Here is a 26882-nt window from a genome sequence, read left to right on the forward strand (position 1 = left end):
TTGTGTCACACATTTTTTACAAGAAAGTTTGTGGTAAGTTTGTTGTAGTTTTGTGTGAAACCACTCAGTGAACTACATCTCCTGTCTCACAAAATAGAAGTCATCAACACTAAACATCGCTGTCTTGTCAAGTTCTGTTAACTGATGTGTTTTATCTGACAACTCCTGGTGCTTTTATCAGGCAGAAAGCCAATGAACGAGCAAGACTTGTTGCTAGTATGACTACATCCTGGTACTAAGATACACAGGCATTGAAGCTTTGCAGCGGCTAACATTAGCTTGTGAAGAGAGAAAGACATGATGCCACTTACACGACCGTTGGGTGTGTATTTTTTTTAATTCATTATCTTTACAGTCTTATACCTTAACAGTTTTACCACAAAAGGCGACTTTCTTGACTAGTAAAATTATGTTGGAAACTGAAAAAATTTGTCTCTTGCTGTTAACTACATAACATTTCTTCCTGAAATAAGATCCCATGGTGGTGTACTGGAAGGGCAGTGCCTTTGCTTCTTCCTAGTAGTTGAATACTTATTCAAATAGAAAAATGACTTGTGGTTGCTTTAATTGATTTTCCTGGTGCAGTGGTTCCATGTTTGAGGCTGATCGGGCGCCAGAGAAGGCAGATCAAGGCTACGGCCATTATTTATACTTTTAAAAACCGTTTTCAGCTACATTCTGGCTCAGTTCAGGCGGCGTGGCGACATCGCCGCTCGGACCAGCCGGCCCAGTGAAACAGAGAGAGGTAAACCTGAAGAAGAGCATGACAAACCAGCCCTCTTCACTCTTCTCTCTCTCCCTCACTGGGGCCAACAAAGCACCATCTTCTCTAGTCACGGCAAACACACACACACACACACACACAACTTTCACTTCAGTTGAGAACATACACACACACATGCACACACACACTTTTACCCTGTCACAATACTCTCACAGACGCACCTTCTCCCTCAGACAGAGCTGAAAATCCAACCTACAACCACCGCTGTCACCAGCAATCTGTCTGACCGTCCATCTCGGCTTTGCTCGTCCTTTTCTCTAAATCCACCCAAGTGCAAAATCCAAGGCTCCTCAGTTCAATTTGTCAACTTAAGTTAACTCAAAAATAAATGACATACATGGTTCAGATGTTCCACTTGATAACATTTTTGTTAAACAAGACAAAAAAACAACAAAAACAAATACAATTAAGAGATATATATAGTTTAAGCAAAGAGATCTGGAATTAAGTAAACTAATCTTTTGAATTATTTGGTAGAGAGCAGTTCAATACTGGCACACACCACTGTCAAGTCTGGCTAATACTCAAGGTTTTGTCTCACTACGTATGCTTTGAAGTTGTTAAATATTCACGACTAAATTTAAAAACACAACTAAAGCCAACGTTTCGAGTACTTCTGAAATAAAAACCTATATCGGAGGGGGGAAAACACACGCACACACACACACAGGCTTAACACAATAATAACACAATGAAGAAAAGAAATTAAGGTCCATGGCTTCACTAATGCTGACTTCTCGTTCACACACTCTCTGAAGCTTTTTGTTTTTTTTTTCCCCGGATATTGTGCATCATAATAACTAAACAATCACTGGTAGGTAGGTGAATCCATTATTCACACATGGATTTTGTCGACATACACCACTGGTGGATTTACATTCACGCTGTTCTCACACACAACCCAACATCTTCCCCTCCAGCGGTAGAACTCACATCTGCCGGTACAGAGCATCCACACACACGCACGCACGCACGCACGCACGCACACACACACGATTCATCAGGTCAGGAACTTCAGATGAGTACCCCCCTCCCTCCCCCACCCAAAGGAAAAAAAAAAACAGTACAACAATACAATCATATTCTATTTGTAAACAGGTAGAAGCCACTTGACTTGTTGTTGCATCTTCGGACACAATTAGGATCAAGGCAATGAAATGTGGACGACTTTTGCACTGTTAAAATAGTATCTTCAACCAAAACAAGATTTTTAAAGTTTTTCTTCTTTCCTTTTTTCAAAACACCATTTGTGGCAATGAGAGTGATTAAAAATAAAAAAGCAAGTAATATTTCGCATTTTTGTTGTACTTAATGAAACATTTAAAACATTTTGAGACACGGGAAAAAAAAAGAAAAAAAAACGCCTCTCAGTAGGCCATGTGAGAGGCTACAGTATGCATAGATACAGATTCGCCTTTCTCTTGGTTTATAAGTCTGACAAGACAGAACATTTTCCACTGACAGTCACACACTCACACAATAAACACTCCCCACTTTTTGATTTTTACATCAGTGGAGTGGAGGACTGGAGGAGAGGAAGAGGAGGAGAGAGGGAGCGTTGGGATTTCTACAGCCCGTCCTCCACCTCCCCACATTAGGACCCCCCCCTCCCTCCCTCAAAAGACAGCATATTGAAAGCAGTGTGTTGAGCTTCTCCAGCTTAAAGCAGTTATTTGGCAGAGAAAAAAAAACTTACAGACCTATACATAGTTTTCAGTGCTAGAAGTTGGATTTTCCTTTCCTACAAGGAGTAGTAGTTTTTTTTTTAATTCACCTACAAGGGGGGGAAAACTGGCTTGATTTCCTGAGAACCATTGCTGGTTATTTAGCAGACAAAGAGGAATAGTTCAAATAACCAACGCCATGGCCAAAAACACTGATCCGAATTCCCAGAGTTACAAAGCATCGTCTTCATCCTCAATAAGAGTTTAAATTTTTTGTTGTTTTTCTATTTGTTTTATACATTTTTTTAAGTTTTTTTTTTCCTTTTTAAATTTTTTTTGAGTATTTTCTATTTTATTCCATCTTCTCTTTAAAATGAAGAATGAACACACGTTCCGCCTCCTAAGTCTTGTAAACAAGAGGTTGCAGTGTGGCACCTCCAAAACATTGAAAGCCTATTCTGAAAGTGCTGTTCCCCCCCTGCCCACTAGGGGGCTAGTGGGAGGGCTTGCTAGATAGGCCCCGCCCCTCTCATTAGAGCGGGCGTGGCTTGCTAGTCCCAGCTGCGGCTACAGTCCTTTGCACTGCAGAGCTCAACGTTCTTTAGTTTTAAAACAAAATTGGTGCAATACTTTTTAATGTCACGTTAACTATCACCAGATAATCCTCCTAAATCAGCTTTTATTCTTCTTTAACTATCTGTTGATCTTGAACTCCACGACAACGCAGTAAGGTAGGCGTGCCAAGGCAGAGAGGAGCGCACACATACTCGTTCACACACGCAATCACACACACACACACACACACAAAGTACTTCCACACACACACACACACACACACGTGTGCGTGCACACACATACACACATACGATAAGGACCTCAATGAGTAAACAGCTACACTGGAAAAACTGGCTGCTCCCTCTATATTGCAGATTATATATACTGAGAAAAAACCACATTCAGTGCAAAGTTAAAAAAGCTCATACTCCAACATTGTCAGCAAACAAATGCAAAAAAAGAAAACAAAAAGAAAACGTTAAAAATGAAAAGAATTGGAATTCAAATAAACATGACGAATGAAACAAAAAATATATATATAATAATGAGCTCGATTGAAGCTTTTTTCGGTCTGAAAGAGCACTACCTGGAAGCAAATATCCATCCGTTCACATTATAGAATTGGCCTGCATGATTCAAGTATTCCGACTGATATGTTTTTGGGCTAAAACAAAGTGGACATATGTGCAGAGAGAGAAACGTAACTTGTTTTCCACAGGGGAGACCCCGTTTTGAATATCTTGTAAGTGAGAAAGAGTCCAACGAGTGCCATTGCGTTTATAACTACTTTTTTTTCTCATTTTCTTCAGCTGATTATTGATAATTCTCTACTGACCCTTCCCCCGGCCTGTTTGATTGGCAGGCGGTTCACATGGAGTCCCCTCCCCCTGTAAGGTGATCCACCGGGAGGAAGGAGCTGATTGGAGAAGGGCTGCTGATCCTCCCTGCCTCGGTGCCACTGGGGCTCCCCCACAGGCTACTGGAATAGTTGGGCCCGCCCCAGAGGGAGGAACTGTGGAGATCGCTGCTGTTCCACTGGTTGGGTTCAGGAGCGCGGCTGGGAAAGGGGTGAGACTGATCCATTCTGCTCTGAGTGGAGCCGATGGCCTGCCAGCTAGAGGAGGGAGTGGCCAATGACTGCCCTTGTGCAAAGAAACGGTTGATTTCCTCCTCGCTGGCAAACTCAGCCAGAATAGTAGTGTTCCCCAAAACACACCTGCAGAGGGAGAACGGGTGAGACATGGACCGTGAGTGTGTGTGTATGCTGTTCCAAAACGTCCCCAAACAACACATTTTTATTCATTCAAGAAACCTGAGCGCTGTACTACTAAGGAAGCTCAACACAACCTTTGCATGAGCTGGCCAGACAAAACCTAAGACCCTGGTGTTTCAGGTGTAATGACGGTGGTGATCAACTTGCTTTGTTCTTCATGATCTGTGCACATTCACATAAAAAGGAGCATTTGACTTTTTCCACACAAAATGGGCCAATCGAATGACCCCTACTTCAGTCAAGATGAACAGGTTATTATAATGAAGAGCTGTGAGGAACATTAAAAATATGTCACAGCAAAAAGCAACACTGTTGTTGCAAATAAGATGAGAGAGGAACGCTGGCAGAAAGTGAATACTGTTCCATAACGATGTTTACATGGAAATCACTTTCTCCAAATCAAAGTAAAATCAATGTTAGTCACTGAATATTACTCATGATAAATAGGATAAACAAAGTAATTTTCTAATCTGTGTTCTTAGCTACAATATCAGCAGTGTTAAATGGCCTTGGCAGCAAATCAGAATCAAGTTTAAAAACATGCAAAGTGTTTATATTTGCTTCATGTTTCTTTAAGTGTAGGGATGATCTAGTGTCCTGACCATATCGCACAAAGCACTGACCTGAAGCAAATGGGGGAAAGTTGTGCATAAACAGGTTCCCATGGTAACATGATGCATATAGTTTGTGCTGCAGTATGTGCATTACATGGCTTAGATGGTTAGGTGACATCACTCATGTACAGCCCAGCAAGTTAGTATATATAACATTCTCCCTCAGCAGAGATTCTATAGCGCTCATAAAGGATATTGCTCAGGGAAAAAAAATAGCGACAGACTTGGGCTTTTTACAGCCAAATGAATCTGAAACTCTGAACATAACCATCACCTGCTACCATGGTGATGTAGCCAGGTTAAAAGAGAGACACTTTGGTGACATAGAAAACTAATAACCTAATAATCTGACATCATAGTACAGCCCTCAGGCCACTCGAAAACATCAGAGAACTCATCAACATGTATAAAGCGTGTTTCCATACAGCAAGTTAATCATTATATGTACCACACACATCCCACCTTATTTTGGGAGCATTACTTACCTATTTGCTCAAATGATCAAATGTTCAGTGATGAAAGCACGTATTTAGTCTTTAGTTTCAGAACACATTGTTATTTTCCCTTTCTATCTAGTCTTTGCTTGCACATGCTCGCATGTTGATGAGAAACCCATTTTCCCTTATAGATGGCAGACCCATCATCAATCTACAGGACAAATCTAACTGGGAGATCAGGTGTGTAATATTTCCTGTCTTGTGAAGTTGACTGGATTTCCTGTTTACATGACACTTAATCTCACTAGTAATAGCCAACAGTGGTGTTATAAATTTATGCCATTATGAGCCTGGGTCAAATACAGGATGGCAGAAAATTAAATTCAGAGTGTGTGTGTATTTGTGTGCCTAAACTCCTTACATGTGCAGGCTCTTCTGGGCCTTGGCGGCCTCATCCTTGGAGCTGTAGCATACCACGGCATTACCGTGCGGCAGGTTGAGGTGGAATGTGATCAGAGGGCCGTGCTGCATGCACAAGGTCCTCAGGGTAGAGCCGTCAATCTGGGAGACAAACAGATCAAAACAGACAGACGGGATAAACAAGGACAACTGTAAAGAAACAGCAAAAAAAAATCCTGCACAAGCAGTTCCTCTACGACTACGTTCACACTGCAAGTCTTAGTGATCAATTTCTTTTGTTTGACTGTTCATATTATTTATTTAAATGGCCAAAATCACATCCCTGTGTGAACTGGTCAAGGGTGCTAAACTGAAGGTAGACGTTTCCTCCAACTCCCAAGGTGCATTTCGGCAAGTAACATCCAATCATTTCCACCAACTTGTGCACCGTTAACGGCAGGTGGAAGCTACAGATTAGTGTTGAGAAAATGGAGAACAACCTGAAGCTTAGACCAGTTCACAAATCTATAATGGATGACCAAAAAAAAAAGATTTTACATTTATAAGCATGCAAGTACCTGAGGTGTGAGATTTTTCAGAACAAGCCATTGGGTTCTCCCTGAGCTGCTGCTGTCGCCCCAACTGGAACCTGAAAATACACACAGTGTGGAATCACAATCAGCTAACACAAAGAGCATTTTACTATCTAAGTATAACGATTGTAAAACAAGTAGAAGGGAACAGGTTAGAGGTGTCCGAGCCAAACGACACGTCCATCGTCCTGTACTTAGTAGTGTGTTACAATGCCAAAATTTTTGACTGTGATACCAAGTTTGGTATTTTGATACTCAATTCCAAAATGATACTAGAGACTGAATTGATACTCAGTACTTAATAGATCTGAAACTGATACCTACTAAATCAGAAACGGGGGACCCTAACCCTTGACATATGCTGTTGCAAAACCATGAAACCCGCAGATTGTACAAAATACATTTATAATGAAATCTGAACTATTTCATTTTAATTTCATTCTATTGGCTGATAAATATATTAATTTGGTTAAACATTAATATTTTCTATTATAGAGCTGTCCTGCACAATGACCACATATTTTTCTATGAATAGTTCCAAAACTACAAACCCTGATTTTACAAAAAGGTGATTCACACTTAAACTCCAGAATCCCAATCACATTTTCTTTTTTTACCCAGAAGTATTATGTTAACTATGGAAACTTTTTTACTGGCCATTCTTTGACACTACAGAGCCACCGTAGTTTATAAGTGTCATGTAGCTAGTGCGTGTAGTCCTGTGCTCTTCGGTTATTTAAAAAACAATATACAAATAACTTGCACATCATACAATGTCCCCGAGTGACACTGTATTAAGAGCAAGTTGAAAATATTTAACTTCAAATTTGCACATGTGGGGAGGACTGGACAGAGGGACAGAGCCGCTGCTCGCTGACACATAGCTGCTGAGCTCCAGGGACCTGTGGGGCAGAGCTGGATCTTCTGGAGGAATAAACAACGCAAGTCACATCAGTTGCTACTCTGATCCTACGTACTTCCTACGCACTAATGTGCGCACATGTTTACAGAGAGAAGGAGGAGGAAATAACAAAGAACCACAGACTCTTGAGTGTGCAGCTCAGTCGGAGGCTGAATACATACTCGCGGTGCTGTGCGAGGCAAAAACTTGCTTCACTTATGGTGTGAACACTCCACACTGACCCATAACAAGTATAGAACGTTGGGAAATTCTAATATCAAACTGTTTTTGATTTTAAAAAGTGTCGCAAAAGTACCTACATTTCTGTATACTGTGCAAAACTACTTAACTTATGGAGCAGTACACTCTGCATTTCTACATGAAGGAAAAGGGATGAGGCTAAATGTATACAAACTACCAAATTAAAATGTGTAAGCAAATCAGTGATACTTGTGATCCACATAATCTTTGACACAATTTGGTCAAGACAGAAAACAAAAGTTCAATCAAGTTGTTTTTGCACATTCTGCAACAAAATGTTACGATGAAAATGGGCATGACAAGGACACAAAGCTCAATGTAAGGAATTGGTGTATCACAAGTGTTTCAATGTATGGTTAGTGTGCCTTTATTAGAGTTCCCCCATCTACTTATAATAAAAGAATAAAGATAAAAACCTGAACAAATCCCAGTAGTTCAAACATTGTTAGTGTATGTACAACTCCTGCTCTCACCAGGTGTGTATCTGGACTCAGAAGAGCCCCACCCCCCGAGCCTCAGGGCAGAGCCGTCCCAGCCAGTGGAGGCAGAGCTGGGCTTCTGGCTGGTGAGGCCGGGTGGTGGTCTGGAGGGGGCCGCCACAGACAGCGCCTTGGGAGGCAGGGGGACCTTCCACAGCTCGTGGGCCAGGGAGGAGTTGGACACAGAACCGCCGCCGGGAGACCACTTTGACTCACTGGGTCTGGCTGCAAGGAGAGTGGAGAGCAAATAATCTGATTTTAGTCACTCTGGATCTTCTAAACATTTAAACGCTTGAATTACAAACAGGAACTCATACCTGAAGTGCTTTGTGCTGTACTGGTGAGGGAACCGCTGTGGCTGGAGGCACGAATGGATGACCAGGCACTGTTAGAAGGCATCGTGGTGTTCAGTGATGAGGATGGCCCTGAAAACAAAAACAGAAGGGTCAGTGTCTGTGTAGTATTACCTGAATCATTTCAAATGTCTTATTAAATCTATTCTTTCCATAGTAAAAACTATAAATTACTTGATATTTCAGAACCAAAACTCTAACATTAAACTGAGATCCGTAACAAGATTTCTGGCTCTGATAATGAGATCTGAGCAGCAACAGATGAAATGCAATCTGAGCGATTACTAACTTTAGTTCAAATACGAAAACATGTCAATTTCAGCATCAACATTTACAAAAAACAGTCCAGTTCCTTGTACAGAGTGGTGCTTCTTTCTCTAAGAAGCCATCTTTGTCTAAGCACTGTTGCAGGATTACAGCTGATAAAATCTGACAGCAGGTCTTTCAACCCCTGTATAAAAGACAGTCGTTGGCTTAAAATAAAACACATAGTTCCTAAAAGTTTTACATGTGGTTCAGAAAAAAAGAACTGAATAAGACATTACCAACTTAGTACCAAATACAAAGTGGAGCTGTCTATTTAAACTTACTTTATATTTGGACATATGTGTGTGTGTGTGTGTGTGTATGAGAGAGAGAGAAAGTGAGCGTGACCTACCGTTGTTCCTGTCCCTGAGGTGGTCTGTGTCGCGGACGGTGTTGATGGAGAGGTTGTTGATGACACTGCCGGGGGTCACATAAGGGTCAGTCTCAGGGTCAATGTTGGGGTAACCTTTCCAAGGCTCCCCGGGCCGGAACTCTGAACATGCACAAGCACACACAATACAGTAATTAGCAGTGTGACAATGTCACAACTGTGCAAGATGCAGCAGTTACAAATATGGATGAAATGATATCTGGTTTCATGGTAAACCAAGCTAAAGTCCAGAAAATTAGTATTATTGCTACGCTTCTTAATTATCATTAAAAATGTGTTTGATTACCTTATTTTGAAAAACTCACAGTAATAAATGTCCAGCATCAACCAAAGTTAGCAACACATTTCACCAAGACCACACTAATAATGATGACTGTGATAAATATTGTTACTGTAATCCTTATATGGTATTTTCCACAGTGAATCATCTGGTCCAAATGAAGGCCGAGTTCATAGATGGATGTGGTCTGACCATGAATACCAAGTACTCATGTAATATTATAGTAATGACTAATGAGTACTTCTGGGTCGGAATGTTAACATGTTGACGGGGTGTCTCAGCTGGTGTGATATCATCACAAAATGGTTTCTAGGTTGGTTTGTTTATGCATATGAAAGCAAGTGTACCTGGGGGCCAGGTGACAGTGTTTCCATGGGGCGGGGGGGAGTTGGCACGGGGCGGCCAGCCATCGCCCACAGAGCCCATTGATTGGCCGGGAGGACTCAGGGGAGATGGGCCAGGAGACAGGAAGTCATAGAAGGGAGAGTCCTCCAGACGCAGCCCAGACGACATAGCACCTGTGGGACGAACACACACATGAGGACACAATCACACTAACTAAAACTATGTTTAAACCATGGTGGCATCAAAGCTTTATACAATTTTAAATGCCAATCTGTATGATGAATGAGAAGTTTTCGTCAGCCTATATTCTTTATAAGCACATAAGGGTATTAGGGTTTAAATAGCCACAGTAGCTTATATCTTTCCAAAATCTACCTTCTAACATTTCTTTAGAAGAAATAATTCAAAACAAGAAGACAAATAAAAGGGCAACAGTAACTGTCTTCTCATTTAGGTCAATAGTTTTAATAATTAGCACATGGCTTATGTGCAACTGAAATTGGATTACTTTGACTTTGCATGAAAATTTTGCACAATCACAGCATTAACTACTTTGTACTATTACAAACACAAAAGCTTTTGTGTACCAGGTTTGCTGTTCTGCTCCAGAGGGTCAGTAGCCCAAAGTTTCTTCAGTTTGGACTGGGGCGGCTCTTTGTAGCTCACAGCTCCACCACCACTACTACCACCAACACCCATGTCCAGGGATACATTCAGATTAGAGTTCAAGCCTGATTAGAAGAGAGAAAACAGCAGAGATTGAGATGAAATTCAGCCACTCAAAACTTAAATATCCCATAAATTTTAACAGAAAATTTGAAACTTAAAGGCAATTTACATGTTACATTACAAATACAGATTGCAGGCAAATATCTACACCTACATGTGGAATCATACACCGATTTAATTTTTTAAAAATTACTTAAAGAAGCCAGCATACTTAAAGGGAAATTGCTGAAGGATCCGAGAGCAGCAGCATCCTTCTGCATCTCAGGGGTATTGTGGGACAAGTAGTTATCCAGATACGGTTTGAGGGGTGGAGCCTGTTTCAGCAGGGAGGGGTCCAGGTGCCGTGGGGGCTGCATCATTGATGGAGACGAACCAATAGGACGTGTCTAAGGACAGGAATATGTAATCAATGAGACGCCACTATTTCATTGAATTAAAACTAAAAAATAAATTACAAGAATAAAATTTGGGCGTAATGACGCAGGATTCACACACACACCTGTTCAGTCTGTCGTCCCACAGGCATGACTCTCTGGTTCTGAGCCTTCTGCTGTTGCTGTTGCTGCTGCTGGAGCAGAAGACGCTGTAGACAGACGAAAAAGAAAAATGTTTGAGTTTCTTTTTGTATCTCTGACATTAAGCTTTGCACACAAGTCATTGCACAATTCTGCATTCTTCAAATATTTGTAGGAGTTACGGTATGCAAACCAGTCTGAAAATAGGAAATTCGATAAAAGGTGCATGAAATGTTTTCTGCTCCTGTGCATGTAGCACATAAACTGGTTGCAATTCTGTGAATATTTCAGTCAACTACACCAGGTTCTCCTGAACAGTTTGAGGGTCTGACAGAAATTCTACTGTTCCTAAAATGCACAGATTAACATCAGAAGCTCAGTGCAACACAGCACTGTTCATAAACCAGGATAAAAAATGGCTACCTGAAGCTGAAAAAAAAAGCTGAAAGAAACATAGTAACATAAGTAACATCATAATATTATAACCATGTGACAGAAGAATGTACTATACACTATACACAAATATTACTATTTCATATACTCGGATCAATAAGAGAGAGATATGTAAAGTATTTTCCTTTTCATGACAAAGATGGTACTGCTTCAACGTTTTATCAAAACTGTAAATGCACTCACTCTGACATGAGAGGGAGAGGGTGCCCTATGCAGCTTGCTTAGTGAACATCTACCCTGTGTGTCTGTGTGTTCAAGTGCACGTGTGCACTCTACCTGTAACTGGCTGATCTGGTTGAGCTGTGACAGCTGATTGAGCTGGGAGAGTTGGTTGAGCACAGCCACCTGCTGAGGGCCAAAGAGAGGGTTCAGACCTCCATTACCTCCTGGGTACTTCAACAGGGGTGGAGGAACCTGAACACAAACAAATATTTTGGTTTTAGTCTATATATATATACACATGTCAATTATTTTTTACACAAACCATGGATAAAAGAATGGAGAAAAAAGAACAAAATGTTTCATCATATTTGGTGGAAAGTGTAACTCTTACACACACTTCTGCAGGTGTCTAACGATTATTCAGAAGTAGTTAAACATTGTTAAAATGTACATCTAAATAATCACATAATGAATTGATGGTTTAAGTTCCTTTTGAAGCAGAGTGGATGTTAACCAGAATGTTGCCAACAAGCACAAGAAACACTATCACCTAATACAGGGGTCTACAACCTTTACTTTCCAAAAAGCCATTTTTGGCCATAAAAGTAAGAAAAAAAAGTGTCTGGAGCTGCAACAATGAAATTTTCTATTTTGCTCGGAGACTGTTTTTTGGTTTGGAATCCATAGCTAGCCAGGGGTGCTCAAGGCTAGCCACAAAAAAAGTGCTGAGTCATAGCCATTGATGAACACTTTAGTTGAAGGAATAATAAAACCTTTTTTTTAATTTTGACTATAAGCTATACATTTTTACAATTAAAGAATGTTAAGAATCACTTTAGACCAATAATAATGATGAATGAAAATTCAAATGTTAAAAAGAACTGCTCTTCATTTCCATGTGATTTTTGTCTAAGCCACAGGGAATTACATGATAATACTGAGTAAATGGTCAATACAATGTAGGATTATCCATCTCACATAAGTTTCAAAGTCCTGCAAGTCGATTCTCACACTGTACTGAAACGGATTGCTGCTTGGAGATAAAAACTATGGATACTATACTATAGAGACTATGTCCATACATATGGCTGTGATCTGTTTGAATTATCAGCATGTGTTGTCTTGAAAAAAGTCCACATTAACAGTGCTGAGACATTCAGACCATTGTTGAGATGAACACATCTGTAAAACCTTTTAGCCTGAAACATATTGGACAGTAGCTGCAATGTTGTCTGACTGACCTGAAAAAAATGGTGTGTGTGTGTGTGTGTGTGTGTGTGTGTGTGTGTGTGTGTGTGTGTGTGTGTGTGAGTATGTGTGCACTACCTGAGAGGGCAGGATGGGTGGAGGCACTTGGTTACGAAGGTTGGATTGGGGAGGGACCTGGGACTGGGGGCCGCCTCGGCCCTGTGCTACGCTGCTGCCACCCATCATAGGGTTTACATTCTGAGCAGGGAAGACACAAACACACACACACACACACACACAAACACACACAAATGGTCAGACAACTTGAAACCAACTTTAAATTTAGTTAATTTTTTTTCATTCGAAATGTAATGTTGCGGTGTCAGAGGCTTTGTGACCACAGGCTTTCAAGTGAACTCATTGTACAATCATACATGAAAGGCCGGATAAATGCGTCAAGTAACATTTTTAATGACATTTTGATGGCTAATCATTCTCTTAAAATGTGTTTTATTGAATCCCTATTTTTACATATAGGGAGACTTTCTTATTGTTGGTATCTGAGGGTCCGAGGCTCAAGAACTACAGACAACATCCTCTTCATCCCTCCACACTCACCTGCCGAGAGGCCCCAGGACTAGAGTGGGCAGGAGATGGCCCAGAGTCGAGACAGGGAATAGGCTGAGCAGAATTGGAAGGGGAAAAGCTCATGCTTTGATTGGAGGAGAGCTCATCAGAAGCTTGGCTATCGTAAGCAGAGGGAGAAACTGACAGCTGCAGAAGCAAGGCCGGGTGCACAGCAGATGGACGGCAAGCACAGAGGGACAGGAAGCACATCAGCAGCCAGAGAAATTCAGAGAGGGAAGGAGAAAAGAAGGAAAAGAGTTAATTTTGCAGAAGAAGAGCAGGAGGGGGAGGAGGAGAAGAGAGAGGGTAATATGAGGAAACAACAGGAGTGAAAGTGAACAGTGCAGCAAGGTGTAAAAGAGTACTAAGGAGAAAAAGGAGATGAGTGGAAGAGACAGGGTTCGTATATCTTTTTAAGAGTAAAACTCAAGAACTCTTCAAGCACTTCAAGCAGGTACCAAAACTAGGGCTGGAAAATACAGATATTACACTGATAAAGATATGTGAATGATTTTGGATATTGTTATATTGTATAAATTAAGTCTTTTTCTGGTTTTAAAGGCTGAATTACAGTAATTTAATTTTCTGAAATTACCAGACTGTTCTAACTGTCCCATTTTTTCCTTTACCCACTGAGTCATTACATCCAAATTTTTGATGATTATCAAAGTATCTCATTTTTTTAATACGTGAAAGCACCAATATTCATCCCTAGAATATTGAGAATTTACAGTAGGTTATTTTAGAGAAATGCATGTACCAATATACTGTATATCATGGAACAGCCTAAAAACAGAAATACAATTTATAAGCCCTATCACCTAGCCCTAACCTATATGCAAAACTCCCAAAGCCTTTAACATCACATCTAACTTATGATGCCTGTCAGATCGGGAAAAGGGGTATTTGTGAGATTGAAAATCAAGGTTTTTTTTTCAAGGAATAGATTCAAATTCAAAAAACAGAATGGTTAAAATAAAGCATTTTCCAAACTTTCAAGACTTTATATGAACCCAGAAGAGAGGAGGGAAATGTAGTAGAAAAAGAGAAGGGTGCACCAGATGATGGGAATTCCGGAAGATAGAAACAAAGATAAGAGTCGAGCAGCGTTCAATGCGAAAGGAAAAGCAGCAAAGCAAAACAGACCCACGGCAGCTTTGTACAGAACTATTTGAAGGAATGAACCATTACTGCATACTTACAAATCACTTGCAAAACTCCAATTAAGTGTATGCATGTAAATGTGCTTATTTAATTTTCTTTTGTTGCTCATAATTGGGCCTAATAATTGATATTTATAAGATACAACATCATGCAAACATCAAGTATCAAATCAAACGTCCCAATCAATAATCCACACATCAAATGCAGTGTGTTAAAACAACCACTGAGGGGCACTACAGGACTGAGAACACGCTACCCAGCCAGACATTTGAGGCAGATAACACACAAGAGATTCTCTGCCACTCCACACCCACCGCATGATAACCACAATGGTGGAGAGACTGACCAAACTCTGTCTAGTAATGTCTGTAAACAGTGTACAAAGTGCCAATGCAACACACCTGCTGTATTTCGGTTGCTGTGACCTCGTCTTTACCCTCCACCCACAGTATACCAGGGATGTTTCTGCATACCTTGTCATAGTAAGGGCTGCGATCCATGGCAGACTCCTTGTGGAGCTGGTGTCGAGACCCAGGGTTCTTCCCCATTACTCCATTAAAGTCTCCCATACTGCCCATATCCATACGCTTGTCCTGCACCATCCCTGCTCCTGTCTTCATTGAGTCATCAGGAGAGTCTCTCTGCAAGGGGAAAGACAAAAAACAGGATTATAGAGAAAAGCATGAATGTTGCAGTCATTCAAAGAATTTTATACATTTCAAACACAGTAAAGAAAATGCAGAGAAATCACATCGCTGTACATACACAAAGATCAATGCAGCCACAGCTTTAAAATGGACAGGTGTTTACTGATGGGAACTAGAGTTGCAGATTTTGTGTTTTTTTTCTTAACTGATAACTGAACCAATAATCCATTAATAATTAACAGGATACAAAATTTATCTTAACAAATCTGGAAGCACATAAGTTATGTGAAACATGAATTTGTGAAGCACAAACAACTTAAATGAATACAATAATAAAACATTAAAGCTTTCACTGCTCTTGTCTGTCTGTCCTTATTCAACAAACGGCTCAAACAAGCAAAAGAATAACAAATGGGGTGCAATTACTGCCCTTTCTAGACTTACAAGGCAGATCAAACCAAATCATGGGAAAACCCGTGACCTGCTGGTTAATACATTGTTATACATTATTGATTAATGCATTTTTAATCTGTTACATTTTTAATGCCAATTAATTGATTGATTACTCATCAACATCCCAAATGGGAACTAGATGGCCACCACACAACCACTTGAAAGATATTGAATACTAAAGTGAAACAGAACTTACAGAGAAGTTCATGCTGTTGAACTGGTTGATGAAGGGTTTCATCCAAGCTTCATCCTGTTTGTTGACTGGTTTGTTCATCTGAAACATGGAAGACCAAACAAATTAACTGGAGACACTTGATGCATTAGCAGGGTTTACCTTCTGGTCATTTGCTTTTACAGTGTTTCTGCAGAATGAAAATCATTAATTTCAGAATAATATTTCTATTCTGTTACAAAAAAGAACTTTTTTTTTTTACTGTAATTCCAGTTGTTTATAAAAGCAGGGATGAATGTTTTCATGTTTGGGATGACTAAATGTGCAAAGCTAAGATGAACAAACCTTGTAGGAGGAGCCTTTATGCTTGTAGTTCCAGGTGTTTTGGTCATGAGACCGGTTGTCCTGTTGGCTGTTGCTCCACATGCCTATCTCCACCTCCTCTTCTTGTTCCCAGCTATTGCCCATGGACACCTCCTCACCACACCATGTCTCCATGGGCTTAGGACCTGGAGCAATAAAGAGGAACAGAGAATGCTCAAAGTTAAAACATGATCATCCTCTTCAGATGCAGGTTTTTGCTAAGTATTTATGTTCATGTGTTCACCTACCAGACTTATGCTGGCTGCCCCATCCAGACCCAGACTCTCTGCTACCCCTGCTAGGCTCATCCCAGCTGGAGCTGGTGTCCATGGGCTTCCCCCAGGCAGATGTCCCGTTGTCCACTGTCACAGGTGGAGCAGGGGAAGGCTCCCCCCAGGTCGAGGACTCTTTCTGCTGGGGGTAAGGCTCACCCCAACCTGGAAGACAAGAGGGAAGTAACTATTAGAAGGAGGATATAATTTCTGTGGTGGTGGTGATGGTTGTCTTAAACCAACAGCCTTTTGCATTCCATGTAGTGCCATTTATCAATCTAGAGTGTTTTTGAGCCAAGTTTTGGCCATAAAGGTGTCTTCCTTTTCTTCAGTATAATGGAACTAGATGGAAGTTCCTACATGAAACTGCTCACAAGGTCTATGGAATATCTAGAGTAACTAGGTCATGATTTCTGGAAAAAGACATTTTGTCAAATGTATTTTTTGGCACTTCATGCACAACAAGCAGAGTGCCATCTAGTTCTATTATACTGGAGAGAAAGCAGACATCTCTATTACTTTTAACTCCAAAACTTAGCAACTCACACCAAAATTAAAAGCACTACAGGTAAGAGGAAAAGTGAAAAAAATAATATTTATTATAATATTTATAGATACACATAACACTGTTTGTGTGTCCAGAAGTCACATTTATCAAGATTATTGTTTTTGTTCATTCAGAGTAGCTATATCAGGCTTGTCTGGACACTGATAGCTGGAGAGTGGGTGGCTTCATGTAGAGAGGATGACATCACTGCCCCCAACTTAAAACATGTAAATGCAACAGTATTTCTTAGACCTTACTACTACTACCTATGACATTGTCATATTTACAGTGTTGCTGCAAGTTTACAATGTTTTTCTCTGCTGCAATCAGAACACATCTCGAAGAGAGAGCCCTGCTCATGTCCCTGGGGAGCCCTGTGTCAACTTGCTTATGCAAGTGTTGTTTCCTTTAACTCCTGTGGGAGTGTAGACATGTGCACGCGCCCCTATGCGCATTCAAATGTGAGACTGTGTGTGCCCAAGTGAGTGCAAGTACGAGTTCAAAAGGTTCCTGTTACAGCTGACCACCCAGACCTGCTACTTTCTCCCTCCACGGGAGGCGTTTGGGGAGATGCCAGGGATACCTCCCCATAAAAATAGGACAGATCATGGGGTGGCCTCAGGCTCCAGTGTCGCTCATGTGACTGGGCATGCTCGCACACAAGTACATGCACATAACAACACCAAAAAAATCAGAAACGCAGCTATGCAGAGGTAGATGCACACAGACAAACTGGCACATCGAATAAGACAGAGGCTCCTATTTTTGTTACAGTGACACAAACAAACAGTGGTGCACGTGCATCTGATGCAAACGCACACATACCAGTCGCAAACTGTAGCCCAAGCCTGCATTTATTGCTCTGTTTCACCATCTACCTAGGTGCATCTGTCATTATAATAAAAGGAGGATGCAAAACACAATGTGTGTGCACGTGTCAACTGGTATAAAAAGTAGATTTTAGGTGCTCGTATGCATGTAAAAAAAAAAAAAACACTGGAAATATATTTCTAAGACAGAATCAACATTTGAGTTCAATTTTTCCTACAAAATTGTCATGAAATATTACCTATCCGTGCTGCAGTGGTACTTGTTGGGAGATGAATGATTAATGGTTTGGCATATTAATTTTTGCTCTCTCTACTCTCAACCTTTGGTAGTGAAAAAAAAAATCAAATTTAGAGGTTCTACTAAAATCTACTAAATATTTCCTTCACACATACTTGAGGTAAATTTGGGTTGTTTTATTGTGTGTGATTGTTTTTGCTCAAAAGCAATCTTTGTTGTCTTATATGAATATATTGTCTATCACATTACAAGCAAGCAAGCAAATAAATAAATAAAATCTGCAAGTTTTCGTTGTGGATCACTGCTGAAAACTAGCAAACAAAAATCTGCTGATTCTGTTTGCCTATCTATAAACACATATTGTATTCAACTACTTTCACTCACGATTTTCTCTCAGTGCACCACGCTGCCAATTTCACTGATGTCTGCACTTCAGTATTCACAAAAATATAATCAAAATGAGTCAAAATCTACAAGCTGATTATTTTTTCTCATCACAGTAGCTGCCCAGTTTGCCCCACCCTTGCTTTCCATTCACTTTGCTGCTCCAGTTAGCTCGCTAGACCGTAACCCTGAATAACCCTAACAGCCCCTCCCCTCTTTTCCCCTTCTCAGCCCACTTCTACCGAATAGCTGCCTTACTCTTTTTAGTTTTCCCATCTTACATTGGAACCATTCCTATTACTAAGTCACCAGACCTCCTCCTCTACCACTCATGGTCTCTCTCGCACACCCAACAAAAGCCAGTGTTTCAGCAAGCAGAATTGGCGGGTGAGAGAGAAAGGGAGGAGGGAAAAAAGGCGAATGAGACGAGAGAAAAATCGATGCTCTTAGCATTCCAAAGGGATGACTCAACCGGCTTTACAAAAAGCCCTCAACATAGACAACACCGTAGGGAGATGGGAGAGAATGGCTGTACGTGTTTGTTTTCTCTCTATGCTTCTGTGCAAATTGTGTATGCTTTTGAATACATTTGTGAATGTGTGTGCGTCCACACTTTTTGTGTTCGTACTGTCTAAATCCTTTTAAGACCTCATTTCAGCTATCTAAAAAAGGGTGTGGGTGGGACTTGCACCTTTTGATCTATTCAAAAAGGCTTACAGACTGCACCAGAAGGCTTGCACTTACATGCTCATACCATTTTAGATACCGGCTGATGTCCTTACATTTTTAAACCTCAATATTAAACAAAAGATAAAACATTAATCTGCAAGCTAACGCAACCCAGAGTCAGTACATATCGTCAGAAGTGTGATGATGAAAACTATCCCTGCAGGGTAAATAACACTGGAACATGTAAATAATGATAAGAAATTGTTGTGGCCTGGCTGACTATAAAAACAGAAAGAGTGACTCAGAGGTATTCGAATCATCATGTTTTTTCACATGTTTGCACGTGTTAGAGGTGTATGAGCATGTGCACAGGTTTTTGAGCTAATGCCTATTTTTTTTTCATAGTGAAAGCTGTGTGAAAGACTGTGTGACTGGTGAGACTGCTGTGTATTACGTTTATTCAATTCTTCTTTAGTCTATGTATAGCATAGATATTTTTTATGTATTTTACCAAACAAAAGAAGTGCTAATCATTAGTTACAAACAGCTAATTAATCCGACCTCATCTGGCATTTGTATTTTCTGTCTGTCTAAAACATATGTGTGCATGTATACTAGGGCTGGGATGATACACTTCTCTCCAATTGATGTCATCTTAATACAAATCTCACAAATGTTTAAAGAAAAAAAAAAAAGAATCATAATACTTGAGAGAACAAATATTTTCTCCCTCCCTAATGTATACATATTCCAAACTTACCAGAATTGCAGCTTTTGTCCTGGGCAATGGGCTGCATGGGCTGAGGAGGATGCTTCGAGCTATGTGGTGGGTGGGACTGGTGTTGAGAAGATGGGCCCATTGCCTCCTGTTCCGACTGGCCAGTCCTGTTCCACATGTTGACAGATCCCCCACTGTATTTATCTGGGAAGAGAATTTAATTGCATGTTGAATCATCATCATCATTTCTATCTGTTTTTTAAATTGTATCTTTTTATTGTATTTGCTCATCTTTCTATTGTTGTATTTATTAATGCCTTGGTATACCTCTGTACAACTTAACTGGCTACGTTCTGTATTGTATTTAAGTTGATAGCAGCTGTGTGTAGCACTACTGCCCAAGCCAAATATTCAATACAGCATACAGAATATCTTATCCTTTTAGCTAAAAATTCAGAGCCTGAAATTTCATATGATTTTTGTTCTAGCTTCACAGCAACTCTTTTTGAGGAAATGTTTAGTGGGCTGAGTGTTTACCAGGATCTCCCCAAGCTGCTGTCCCATCATCGATCTCCATCCTCCGACGAATGGACTCTGGAGAAGGCTCTTCCCACCCAGTTGCCACTTCCTCCTTCTGACCTACTGTAGGCATGGGGCCTCCCAGCCAGCCTGATACAAGAATAAAAGTGAGTCATCAATTGTATGCACTCCCACTTAAATATCCTTGCTATACAGTGTCAAAACAGCTAGAATTCAGTTTTTGTGCCCTATACTGTTCCTAACCAACACTAAAACATATAGGCATCCAACTAATAAAAACTTGTTCTTACAGATATTCTGGAGGTTTCAACATGTTAAATCTAAGCCTTATCAAGCTACACTTTACTATGGCAATATTATTTTGAATCGATTCACAACAGCATTATATCGTGATACATGCAAGATTTATGGCAGTAGTTCATTTTGTGTTGTGTTTAGACCACTGACTGATACTTAGCAGTGTTATTTATTTTCACTGATGTGACTTAAAAATGTAAACCTTTTGAACTCATAATAGTAAGGAAGGTGTGTTCTGTTCATTCTGTGAGTTTGCCTAAAATTAGACTTAAAAATGGCATATCGCCTTGGATACAGAATCGCATTATATTGAACCGTAACCCCTGTATCATCATACATATCACATTGTGAGATTCTTGCAAAAGCATAGCCCTAATCCATACTGACAAAAAATACAAGCAATATGCAGATGTGGCTATTGAGTAAATGTGGGTTTTGTTCTGTGGTTTTTGCAACCTGATCAGTACAGTGTTTCCCCCAAAACAGAGTGATGTTAATGCAACTTTACGAAAGTAATGTTAACTTCAAAATACAATCAATTTTAAGACCTGTCAAAATTGGATTTAAGACATTTTAAGCCCTGAAAACCAGATTGGATTTTTGACTTGTTAAGGAAACCCTGCCTTAAACAAAGGAAAAATATCTTGTTCCACACAATGATTCTGTTAGGAAAGATAATCCAGCTGTCAGCTACCTGTGGGCTTGTTAGGGCCTTGATTGCCTCTGGACGTGTTGGATTCAGGACCTTTTCCCCACTCATTGGAGGGCTTAGGATTCGGCTCACCCCAGTTCTGGGCTCCGTGGTTGTTCTTCATTGGCTCACCCCAGCCCTGGCTGTTACTCTGAGAATTGGGTTTGTGGACTGAGTCGCCCCAGTTGGAGCCTGGGTTTGGAGTGCTCTGGTCTGGAGTATTTGATCCTCCGCTCCCTACCCACGTGTTGCTGCTGCTGGTGTTGGTTCGGCTCGGCTCACTCCAACATCCAGAGCCAGAACGGTCGCTGTCGCTGTCCCAGCCCACTGAGCCTGCACCTTTTTGGGGTTCCCCCCAGTGGTTGCTGGCCCCTGGTCGGGCACCATCTCCACCATTACCCCAGCCTTCACTTCCATTTCCACTGTTGGAACCCCAGCCCTGCTGCGGTTTGGGTGCATTAGTCCATGTATTGGACCTAAACAAAAGCAATGAGAGTGATCAGTAAAATAAAAATGGACAGTAGATAATATTGTCTGCTAAAAGAAACTAAATTAAATCAACCTGAAAAGCAGTTAGGCATGAGAATAAAATTACTGAGAAACATATCTTAGTTTCATTTACGAAAAATATTTTAGAGCTCAATGATTAGTGAACTAATCAATCAGCAGAAAACTCTATTACTAACTATGCAAAAATGGCTGAAAATGCTGTTTTCAGACTCAAATATGAAGCGTTCTACATTTTTCTGTCTTATTTCATATTGAACTACATACCTTTAGGTTTTGGATTGATTGCTTTTTTTGTTTTTTTACATTTTAGAGAAAAAACAATTGATCAATTAATCTAGAAAATATTCAGCAGATTAATCGATAATTTAAGTATTCATTAGTTGCAGCCCTGCATTGTTCCTGCTTCGGTATAATCAGTATTTCTATAATGTAAACCAATAAACAAATTACCTGTCATCTTTAATGTTATTGCTCCAGGTGTTACTGGTGGTGTTGTTGCTTCCCTTGTAGCTGGATCCATCGTCCCAACCACTCTGCCCACCTCCTCCACTTGCTGGGACTTTGCTGTCCCATCCAGAGTTTGGTCGTTCTCCCCAACCAGAACCTCCGGCACCTGGGCCTGAGCTGCCTGGCCCACCCCCCCAACCTGCAAGTAGAATGGGAAGGAGATCAGTTTTTCATTTATTTTTCTTTTCTGCAACAGACATTTTTGTTCTGGATGAGTTTTTTTTGATTAACTCAATTGAGTTTACATTAACATCTAATACATCAAAGACCTACCTCCAGAGGTCTGGGAGGGAGCTGCCGGTGTTGCTGTGCCCCAGCCGGAGCCTCCACTGCTATGCTTTCTTTCATCCCCTCTGGAGCCCTGTTGTTGACTGGTAGAAGGAGAAGTGACATCCCAGGCGGTGTTCTGCCGTATGGGCGTTTGTCCCCATCCAGTGTTGGAAAGAACCCTTGGATCCACACTCGGCAGTACTGGTAAAGCATGGGGGTTACCTTTTCTGCGGTTTCCAGCTTTTGTCTGGCTGCTGTCTCGGTCTGAACTGGATCGGCCTCCGGAGCTTTCTCCACTTCCCTCACTTCCTCCGGAGCGCCCCCAGCCTCCAGTGACACTCCCTAAGCCATGGCTTCCCCCTCCTCCCCCTCCGCCTCCCATGCCCATGGCGTCATCCTCCAGGCTCTTCCAGCCATTGTTGGCAGAGCTTCCTTTATGACTTCCAGCATCTGAATGGTTGTTACCAGGAGTTGTCGACCCCCCCCACTCTCCATTTGACATCTTGTTGTTAGACGTGGAAGAGGACGATGAGGACGAGGAAGTAGACGATGCGCTGCTCCCCCAGGGACGAGGTATCCCTGCTGGAGGGCCCATCGTGGTTTGGTTGCCATTTCCTGGTGTTTGGCCTGCAGAGCCTGGGATCTGATTTGCGCCCATACCCCAGGACAGGTTACTCTGGGGCTGGTTTGGGTTATTGGTGGGCCCCTGGTCCCAGCGTGGGGCCCCAGTGTTATTGTGGTTATTATTACTCTTGTAAGCAGCAGTAGAGGAGATTTGGGGGTTCCCAGCCTGCATTAAGGCAGGGTTTTGGGGGTTCACAGTGTCTGCATTTGGGTGGCCCTTGTCTCCAGGGTAGGTAGTTGCGCCCCAAGGCGTACCGAAGGCCCCAGAACCCCCCAGCTCTCCTTGGGGGTGCTGGGGGGCTGATGAGGGGTTTCCATTGGCCAGCGGACCCCCATTCCCTCCTGCAATAGAGCCCCAGGAACAATCCCCACTGAGTTGGGGTGAGGCGGTAGAGTTTGGTGGACTAGAGGTCATTGTGGCATTAGTAGTAGTAGTAGTAGTATTTATCATAATAGTGTTATTTGGTCCATTGGATTCAGTGTTAAGGTTGGTAGGCTGTAGGCCACCATTTCCACTGTTGCTGCTTCCTAACACCTTGCTGCTTGCTGTACCATTATTCACCTCAGCGTCTTCCATCATACTGCTGTTGTTTGGAGCTGCCATGCTCCCCCAGCCCAGCATGGAGCCCTGTTGGGGAGCTAGACCCAGTTTGGAACTCATCCCCTGAGCCTGCGGAGGCCGTTGGCCCTGGGACACTGGGCTTGGGGTTGGATTCTGCGGCCAGGCACCGTGGTTGGCATTTGGGTTTAAAGAGTTTGGGTTCAACCCTCCATTGATGCAGGGGGTGCTTCCGCCGGTGGTGATCATGTTGCTGCCTGACTGGGTGCCCCATACACCACTGTTATTGACGGGCTTGTTGTTGTGGTTACCCATGTTATTGCTGCCAATACTGCTGGACCCAGCCACGGAGTAGTGGGAGGGCCCGGTGATGTTATTATTTCCATTATTTGCACCGCCGATGGTTCCCAGCCCTCCACCGATTACCTGACGACTGTTGCCATTGCCGTCTCCGTTCACCGAAACACCGACCATCATGGCAGAAGTCACCATAGAGGAAGAGGGGGAAGAAGCCATAGAAGACACAGAGGAAGAAGCATTTGCTGACATCATCATCACTGTAGTCACAGCGGCGAGGTTTTTCTCTGAGCCGATCGAGGAGCTAGAGTCTGCGTCCATGCATTCTGATGCCAACTCAGGGTCTGATCCTGACCCACAGCCAGAGGAGGAAGAAGACGAGGAGCAAGAGAATGAAGAGGAGGAGGGAGGCCAGACGGAAGAGTTAGTTGAAGAAGGGTTGTTGGGTTTGTCAGTGCTTCCGTCCACTAGGACTTTGCCCCAGTTGCTGTTGCTGTCACTGCTGCAGGGAGAGCCAGAGGACCAGGGGGAAGGCTCATACTGCGAGTCCAAGCCAGGATGCTCCAGACCTTGGGAGAGAAGAGTGGACATGGTAGAAAATACTATTAGATCAGAGGTTCTGTTTTAAAAAAAAAAACACATAGTACATTTTAATCAATGTTGAGTAAAGGTGCTGTTTCATCTTCATCAAGAAAATATGAGAGTGATGGACTACAATAAATAAAACAACAGATGCGGTTTAAATTACCCTCATTCACAGTCGCTTTTATATTTTTCTATTCCCTCCAACCTTTAGGTACCCAACTGTTCTGGAAGTGATCTGTGCCAGGCCCGAGCCTGGACACAGCTGCCACCATTTTGTCACCACAGCAGGACCCAAAAGCATGCCAAAGCTATAAACTAGGATTCAGGGAAGCGGAGGACGACCATCAGCAGGAGAGGAGAGATGGAGGGCATAGGGGAGATGGCTATTGAGTGTGAAAAGAGGGAGGGAGGGAGGGTGGGAGGATGGAGGGAGTGAGGTGGCAAAGGAGAAGAGGTGGTGGCAACTGAAAAGATTCAGACTCGGTTTAAACCTTGATTTTTTTTTCCAAATATATGAAAACTGTCAGAGATCATCTGTATTCAGACCTGGCATGTCCTTAAAATTAGACTACAAAGACCGATTCTGATCTGACATTCAGTATTCATGGCCATTATGCACACTCTCCTTTAGTGGCAATGGAGAGTGCCTAAATTTACAAGCAACAGCAACCCTTCGTGTATGACTGCCCTATTTATCGGCATTTGGCAGCAGTTTGTCACTCAAACAGTATTCTTGCAGTAGGAGCCCCCATTCATTTCCTGTGGTAAGCTAACGTCAATGCATTAAGGTACTTGCTCACTATAAAAGTGTTTTAATGTTAAAGCAGGGCTTGATTGTAAAAGAACCTCTAAAAAATGTTGACAAGATTCACTAAGGTTACCAAAAGTTGATTAAATTTAGTTCATCCAAATGGAGCAGGAGTCAGCAACTTATACTACTAAAAAGAGCCATTTTTGGTCCAAAACAAAAATCTGTCTGGAGCCACAACTATTCAGTTCTATTAATTCCTCTGAGAGTTTTTGGTGGAAAATGAGCTGAGCCATGAATGTAAGGTATGATGCACATTTTAGTTGACAAAATATTCAAACCTTTCAGTTTTTTGTAGAGCTGCAATGATTATTAAATTAACCCATAGCTATTTTGATCATCGCTTAACATGTTTGAGTCTTGTTTTTTGAAATGTCTAAATTCTCTGATTTCAGCTTCTAAAAGGTGAATGTTTGTGGTTTCTTGAATCCTCTATGACAGTAAATTGAATCTCTTTGGGTGGTGGACAAAATAGGACATTTGAGGATGTAATCTCAGGCTCTGAAAAACAATGACAGACATTTTTATAATTTTCTGACATTTTAGAGACCAAACTAATCTGCAGTGAAAATAAGCGTTAGTTGCAGCCCTAATTTGTTTTTTGACAGATTTTTTTTGGAAGTTTTTTGAGACAGTGCAAGAGCTAAATAGATTTTAAAGTGAAGTATGAAAGGACAGACCTTCTTTCATATCTGTTGTGTTGCTAAAGGTTTGTTTGTTCATAAACCAGAAGGAAAAATGGAACTGTGCTGGACCTTTGAAGTTAAATAATAAGGTTTTGATTTGTGAGCAAACATCCCAAAGATGGAACCACGCAGTTGAATTATTTCCCATTCTTGCCCTATGAAGATACAGTGGACAACCTGCCCAGAGAATCAGCTCTCAGGTAGCACACAGCATCTCAGCACCGATTTATTATTTGAATACCATCTTTATTTGACAAGTCATGTGCCATATTCTTTCAGTCAGTCTACCATTTACTCCTTTTTTTCTGGTTTCTTCATCAGCTATCTACGAAAACCAACTATAGGGCTCTTGGCTGACTGGTTGTCCATCTCTGGGTCATTCTCACTCTGACAGTCTCTTTCACATAAACTGGTTGCCAGCTCTCCGTGGCAATCATGTTTGCTTGCCAGGTCTCCTCTTCCACCCTCTGACACTCCTCAGACACAACTTTCTCATTCACTCATTTATCTCTTCCTCCGTTTTACCGATATGTCATGAATAAAATGCATCATCTGTCAAGGTCAGGTCAGACCAGGTCTATCTAGTCTGTTGATCACAAAAGCAGCGAGCCAAAGTAAGATATTGGGAGGAAGAATGAAATGCAGAGGAACGGGGAAGGAAGAAGGCAATGTGTAGTCACCTGTTTGATTAGGGGAGTGGCTGACGGAATCCCGTATGGGAGCCATGCCTGGAAACAGAGAG

General features: G+C 41.6%; 1 protein-coding gene across 6 annotated transcripts in view; it reads right to left on the reverse strand.

The window, feature by feature from the left end:
* Positions 1 to 1012: 1012 nt before the first annotated feature.
* The window catches only part of LOC146309906 (trinucleotide repeat-containing gene 6A protein-like), a 44439-nt gene continuing 18569 nt past the window's right edge, over positions 1013 to 26882 (reverse strand). For 3 of the 6 annotated variants that reach the window (XM_084743474.1, XM_084743475.1, XM_084743476.1), the window contains 23 exons: positions 26821 to 26868; positions 22585 to 24630; positions 22255 to 22450; positions 21298 to 21770; positions 20304 to 20435; positions 19809 to 19970; positions 16357 to 16545; positions 16091 to 16254; positions 15770 to 15847; positions 14947 to 15114; positions 13301 to 13456; positions 12821 to 12940; positions 11609 to 11746; positions 10864 to 10947; positions 10576 to 10750; positions 10223 to 10366; positions 9638 to 9808; positions 8972 to 9112; positions 8278 to 8385; positions 7955 to 8185; positions 6305 to 6375; positions 5749 to 5888; positions 1013 to 4219 (listed from right to left, as the gene is read on the reverse strand). In XM_084743474.1, coding sequence (XP_084599600.1) covers positions 3871 to 4219; positions 5749 to 5888; positions 6305 to 6375; positions 7955 to 8185; positions 8278 to 8385; positions 8972 to 9112; positions 9638 to 9808; positions 10223 to 10366; positions 10576 to 10750; positions 10864 to 10947; positions 11609 to 11746; positions 12821 to 12940; positions 13301 to 13456; positions 14947 to 15114; positions 15770 to 15847; positions 16091 to 16254; positions 16357 to 16545; positions 19809 to 19970; positions 20304 to 20435; positions 21298 to 21770; positions 22255 to 22450; positions 22585 to 24630; positions 26821 to 26866 — 5682 coding nt within the window. In that variant the 5' untranslated portion in view covers positions 26867 to 26868 and the 3' untranslated portion in view covers positions 1013 to 3870. Of the gene's footprint in view, positions 4220 to 5748; positions 5889 to 6304; positions 6376 to 7954; positions 8186 to 8277; positions 8386 to 8971; positions 9113 to 9637; positions 9809 to 10222; positions 10367 to 10575; positions 10751 to 10863; positions 10948 to 11608; positions 11747 to 12820; positions 12941 to 13300; positions 13457 to 14874; positions 15115 to 15769; positions 15848 to 16090; positions 16255 to 16356; positions 16546 to 19808; positions 19971 to 20303; positions 20436 to 21297; positions 21771 to 22254; positions 22451 to 22584; positions 24631 to 26820; positions 26869 to 26882 lie in introns of all 6 variants that reach the window. The other 3 variants (XM_084743480.1, XM_084743477.1, XM_084743478.1) reach the window with 3 other exon arrangements.

The sequence above is a fragment of the Lutjanus erythropterus genome, chromosome 19 (assembly GCF_056507025.1).
Source record: "Lutjanus erythropterus isolate fLutEry1 chromosome 19, fLutEry1.hap2, whole genome shotgun sequence".
Taxonomy (NCBI): Eukaryota; Metazoa; Chordata; class Actinopteri; order Lutjaniformes; family Lutjanidae; genus Lutjanus; species Lutjanus erythropterus.